Source organism: Alligator sinensis, unplaced genomic scaffold (genome assembly GCF_000455745.1).
Source record: "Alligator sinensis unplaced genomic scaffold, ASM45574v1 scaffold255_1, whole genome shotgun sequence".
Classification (NCBI taxonomy): Eukaryota; Metazoa; Chordata; order Crocodylia; family Alligatoridae; genus Alligator; species Alligator sinensis.
The window spans coordinates 551810-557251 of record NW_005842270.1 but is presented as its reverse complement, the minus strand read 5'-3'; the positions used below and the strand labels follow the sequence as shown (position 1 = coordinate 557251).

The following is a 5442-nucleotide window of genomic DNA, read 5'->3' as shown; positions in this document are numbered from 1 at the left end:
CGGTGGGACGCCCGGGCCCGGGCCGGCTGCTCCTCACCTCTTCCTCGGCCCCTTCTTGCGATGACCAAGCGCGCCGGCATCGAGAGCCCCTGAACCCGTTGCGGGGCAAGCGGGGGATTTGGGCGCCGTCAGCGTCCTGCTGCCGCGCGGGGTGTTAGATACTCGGCGATTGCAGGCAGAGGCCGCGGAGGAAGGCAGAACCCCGCCGTCCAGACCAGCGTGGCCGTGGGGGAAGTTCCTTCCCAACCCCAAATGCAGTGAGCGGGTTGTGCGCCTGGTGCCGGTGCCTGCCGCCGGGCCCTGCCCGTGCCCCCGAAACGCCCAGGAAAGACGCGGGAACCTGGGTTCTGTGCACCAAGGGAAGGGAGCGCACCCAGATCCTGTTGGGACCCCGGTAGACGTGAGCTCTCGCCACCTCCCGCCCCGTGGCTGCAAGGGGAGGGTTCACGGGTCACTTGGTCGGTAACGGAGCAGGCGCTGCCTTGGCCCCGAGTGGTCCAGGCCCCGTTACACGTCTCTGTTTCAGACCGTGCCAGAGATACCAGAACAGACGAGATCGTGGCGCTGAAGAAGGTGCGGATGGACAAGGAGAAGGACGGTAAGGGGACGATGCATGGAAGGGCTGTGGGGTTGGCATGTTGCAGACCCCAGGGCGGGGGTAGGCATGGCACACACAACATGGGTCCCGCTCTCTGCAGGCATTCCCATCAGCAGCCTGCGGGAGATCACCCTGCTGCTGAGGCTGCGGCACCCCAACATCGTGGAGCTGAAGGAGGTGGTGGTGGGGAACCACCTGGAGAGGTAACGGTGCCCTGGAGTCTGCCCAGCGCGCAGGCTGGCTCCTAGGAGCGGTGCTGGTCAGGATAGGGCAGGGGTGGGGGGTGCTGACCTCGCCGCTGTCCCTGTGGGCGATTGACCCTGCGTCTCCCCGGCAGCATCTTCCTAGTGATGGGTTACTGCGAGCAGGACCTCGCCAGCCTCCTCGAGAACATGCAGACGCCCTTTTCGGAGGCTCAGGTACGGGCCCGCACCAACCAGCAGTGGGTGCTGCGACTAGCCCCTGGCGTGCGTGTGCGATGATCCAGTGAGACCCCAAGCTACAATTTGCAAAATGTTTCGGGTTTTCTTTGAGTGGGTTTTAGCCGGGCCTGGCCTGTTTGGGTGCATGAGCTTCCCTAGTCCTTTCGTGGGGCTGGCTGCACAACATCTCCGGTAATGGCGGAGCTCCGTGGGCTACGGAAGGGCTCCCCGTGTCTCACTGTGGCATCGAGACGGGTGGGGACAGGCAAAGGGAAGGGTCAGCCAGTGAACATGACCCAGTCGGGGCACGTGAGCTGCCCCCTGCCCTGTGCAGGACGGAGCCGTTACCCGGGGGCTTCCTCAGCCCACTGGGATCCCGAGCCTCGCCCACTGCCTGCGCCGAGCCCTGCTCACCTCATTGGGATGCTCTGGATCTTGGGCTCCGAGACGCAAGCCAGGCCTTGTCCAGCCCTGCACCGGGTGTCCGCAGGCATTGGCCGGGCTGCTGAACGTGGCCGCGGGGCTGGTGTGGAAACCTCGCATACTGCTGTTGGTGGCTAAGGAGACTGCTTGTGCCCCTGCCCACAGGTGAAGTGCATCATCCTGCAGGTCCTCAGGGGGCTCCAGTATCTCCACGAGAACTTCATCATCCACCGGTAAGGAGGCAAGGGCAGGCACTGCGGGCAGGACAAGGGGTCCTGGAGTGGGCAGTGGGCCCTAGAGCTGCCCCCTGGGTTGCGGGTAAGGATGAGCCATACAAGGACCACTGGGTGCTGGGGTGCACCTCGCAGGGCCGGACATTGGTGACGGCTCCTCTCTGCTCTGCCGGCAGGGACCTGAAGGTGTCCAACCTGCTCATGACGGACAAGGGCTGTGTGAAGACGGGTGAGCTCCCCTGGCTGCCGCCTGTTGCCCCACTTGCTGGCTCTGGCCACGGGCAGCTGTGCTCTGCCCGGTCTGTAACGCAGGAGCCAGCCTGTGCCCGACCTCATGCCTGTCCTCTCCCTGGCAGCGGATTTCGGGCTGGCTCGTGCCTACGGAGTGCCGCTGAAGCCAATGACCCCCAAGGTCGTCACCCTCTGGTGAGTATCCTCCGCTCGGCATGGAGCAGGGGCCGTGTCCCTTTGTGCCTGGCTGGGGGAAGCGGGGCAGTGCCAACAGCTGTAGCCCCTTGAGCTCGTCTCCTGAGGCCCCTGCCCTTGCACTATGCATTTCCCTGCACAGTTCCAGGCCCCTGGCAGAGACTCGCGGGTCCTGTGCTGTACACATCCATGCAGGCCTCCCTTGCCTCCAGGAAAACCATTCAGATCAGCCCTGCCCAAACCAGCCCAGGCAAACCCCTCCTCGCCGCTTAGCAAAACAACCGTCAGCCCTGATTCAACACCAGACCTCACGCCTGACCCTGCCTTAGGGAAAGCAGTGGGGGGCACGGCAGCCCATGTCCTGCTGCTGGAAAAGGTTGTTAATGGATGCTCCAGAGATCCCAGGCAGGGGCCGTGCCCCTGCTACAGAGGAAGGCAACCCCCCTCCCAGTCTGCACCAATCTGAGCAGGGGGGAAATTCTCTTCCTGCCTACAAATATGATGTTGGTCTGAGCCTGGGCAGAGGGCCAAGACCCTCTAGCCAGGACCCTCTGGCTTTGGTCCCAGCAGCATTGGCACAGCCCAGTCCCCCTGCCCAGCCTGGGATGCAGCCGGCACCCAGCGCCTTGGAGGGAGGCTGAAACACCCCGAGCCATGGAGCAGAAAGGGGCAGGAGGCAGCCAGCCTGGGAAACCCCATAGCAGAGCACAGGCATCGCTGTGCCTGGATCACCCCCGACCCCTCAACCTCTTCTTGAAGGGCCTGCCTTCCCTGAACCAGTGCTTCCTTTTGCTCACGTTGCCAGGTATCGCGCCCCGGAGCTGCTGCTGGGGACAACGACCCAGACCACCAGCATTGACATGTGGTGAGGGGCTCGTGTTGGGCAGCAAGGCCCTGATCGGGGAGGGGAGGATGGGGCTGCCCTCCAGCTGCAGGCACCCCTGGGGGTCAAAGCAGCTCCGTGTCACCAGGATCTGTGCCAAGGTCTTGCTAGTGGCAGGGCTGTGCCCCACTTGCCCATGCACCCGTTCCCTCCCCAGGGCTGTGGGCTGCATCCTGGCAGAGCTGCTGGCCCACAAGCCGCTGCTGCCGGGGAGCTCCGAGATCCACCAGATCGACCTGATCGTGCAGCTGCTGGGCACGCCCAACGAGAACATCTGGCCGGTGAGCACCAGCCCCGCGTTCCCCCCCTGCCCCTCTCCTCCTGTCCTGGCCCTCACCCTCCACTCTCCCCTGCCCCCAGGGCTTCTCCAAGCTGCCGCTGGTGAGCCAGTACACGCTGCGCAAGCAGCCCTACAACAACCTCAAGCACAAGTTCCCGTGGCTTTCGGAGGCCGGGCTGCGTCTCCTCAACTTCCTCTTCATGTACGACCCCAAGAAGAGGTGAGGAGCTGGCGAGTGCCCTTCCGCTCCCCGGGCTGGAGCTGCAGAGGCTGCTGTGGCCTGGCCATGCTGCTGCCCTGTAGCAGGGGTGGGGTACCCACTTGGCAGCCCCCAGGCGTGCCCAGGGGTGTCTGGGACAGGTGAGACACCAGGCTCAGCCGCTGACCTGTCTCTTTGCCTCCCCAGGGCGACAGCGGGCGACTGCCTGGAGAGCTCCTACTTTAAGGAGAAGCCCTTGCGTAAGTGACTCCCTGCTGGTGGCCCCCCCCCCCGCTCGAGCCTCCTTTCCTCTCTCCCCCTCCAGCCTGCGAGCCCGAGCTTATGCCCACCTTCCCGCACCACCGCAACAAGAGAGCCGCCACCACCAGCACAGGGGCTGAAACCCAGGGCAAGCGCAGCAAGCCCTGAGTCGGCTGCAGGGTAAGGAACATCCTCGGTACCTTGAGCCAACAGGGACCCGGGTCCCCAACAACGGGCACACAGGGAATTGGATCCCAGCAGAGGCTGAGGTACCTGGCTGTGCCGCACCCTGCCTGCCCCTCCCCAGGGACACGGCCAAAGCCTGGTCCCTGCAGCAGCACGGAGCGGGCATTGCCCCCAGGAGGGCCAGCAACCGTCCAGCCTTACCCGGGGAGGGGTTTGCTCCACCCCTGGGCTGCTCCCAGGCTCCGAGGAGGCTGCAGCTCACTCCTCTCCGAGCTGCCAGACGCGCTGGGTGCGTTTCCTGGCTGAGCCTTGCAGCTGCTCACTTCCTCAGCCTGAGGTCTGGCTCAGCTGCCCTCTGCCTCTCAGGCTGCACGTGGCTTCGCCCAGGTACCCAGGGACCTGCATCTCCCAGCAGCCTGGGTCTGTCCCCCAGCGCCGCTGGCTGTTTCGACCCCCTCCCCTTGGGTCAGTCTCTCATTGGAGCTTTTGTACCAGAGCGGGGAGAAGACCCAAGTGTACCCAAGGCCTGCGCTGGCGTGACTATGACCAACTGCTGAGCCCAAGCGCTGCTGGTCCAGCCGCTGCCAGGGAGAGGTGCAAGATGTGCAGTGGCCTTCCCGCGGGGCCGCGGCATTGCTGTCAGCTCTGGGACCACAGCTGCCGCGGGCAGGCAGAGCCAGCTCTCATCTTTTCCTGCACGCCTCCCCGCACCTGGCCCCAGGCACAACCAAGCGCTGCATATGCACGCTCCCGAGGCTGGAGGGAGACTTGAGCCTTGGCGGACGGAGCTGGGGCGTCGGAGCAAAGGCAGCTGAGCTGCCTGTGGGGAGAGGAAGCCCCGTTTCCTTGTGCTGAGCACAGTCCTGCTTTCAATAAAGTCACGTGCATGCGTCAGCGCCTGTCTCCTCTGCTTAGCGCCTTGGCCAGGGCTGTCAGCTCAGCTCCAGGAAGGAAGAGCTGCAGGCACCAAGCCGGGAGCTACCCCCTCCTCCAGCCTGCGCGCGCAGGGCCTTAGGGCGATGGCAGCAGGGTCCTGCTGGGGGCACAGCACCATGCACCCCACCGGGGCTGCTTTATCATGGGTGAAGCCTTTGTGCACAGAGCAGCGGGGACTCTACCCACCTCTGGGGACCATGGCAGCTTGGCCTCCCCGGCACAGTATGGGTGGGGGGACAGGGAGCCCTCTGTGCCTTCAGCTGGGGCCACCCAGCACAAGGGCTGTGGGCTCGGCCTCCCAAGCTGGCACCAGGGGCTGCACACATGCATGGCTCACCATAGCAACGAAGAGCAGCACAGACACTATGGCAACAGCTGCATCACGGCCCCCCCCCACCCCTCCCCCTGATCAGCCCGGGCGAGGGGGCACAACCCACAAACAGAACAGGCGCTTGCCACTGTCATAGCTGGACGTTTACTCGGAGACGGCCCCCGCTCCCCCCAAAGGGTCCCTGCCCTGCTCCTCCCCTTGCTCCCAGCTCCAGCGTTTCAGGCTGCCTCGAGAGCAACAGCGGTAGGAAAGCAGATGGGGGGG

At 65.0% G+C, this 5442-nt stretch overlaps 2 protein-coding genes across 3 annotated transcripts in view; one reads left to right on the top strand and one right to left on the bottom strand.

Annotated features, from left to right (window-relative positions):
- The first annotated feature begins 6 nt into the window (after window positions 1-6).
- CDK10 (cyclin dependent kinase 10) lies at window positions 7-4806 on the top strand. 2 transcript variants are annotated; one of them, XM_006027833.3, is made up of 13 exons: window positions 7-400; window positions 527-598; window positions 699-801; window positions 936-1017; window positions 1609-1676; window positions 1853-1905; window positions 2033-2102; window positions 2908-2967; window positions 3143-3266; window positions 3346-3485; window positions 3672-3724; window positions 3790-3905; window positions 4407-4806. In XM_006027833.3, exons 2-12 carry the CDS (start codon window positions 580-582, stop codon window positions 3891-3893), a joined length of 876 nt encoding a protein of 291 aa, XP_006027895.1. In that variant the 5' UTR covers window positions 7-400; window positions 527-579; the 3' UTR covers window positions 3894-3905; window positions 4407-4806. The 2 variants fall into 2 exon arrangements, with proteins under 2 accessions (XP_006027895.1, XP_006027896.1); XM_006027834.3 differs by having other exon boundaries at window positions 262-598.
- Window positions 4807-4843: 37 nt separating this feature from the next.
- Window positions 4844-5442, bottom strand: part of SPATA2L (spermatogenesis associated 2 like) — a gene marked incomplete at its 5' end in the record, with an annotated part of 2210 nt that continues 1611 nt past the window's right edge. Inside the window, one exon of the mRNA XM_025209145.1 lies at window positions 4844-4868. Coding sequence (XP_025064930.1) covers window positions 4844-4868 — 25 coding nt within the window. The remainder of the gene's footprint in view (window positions 4869-5442) is intronic.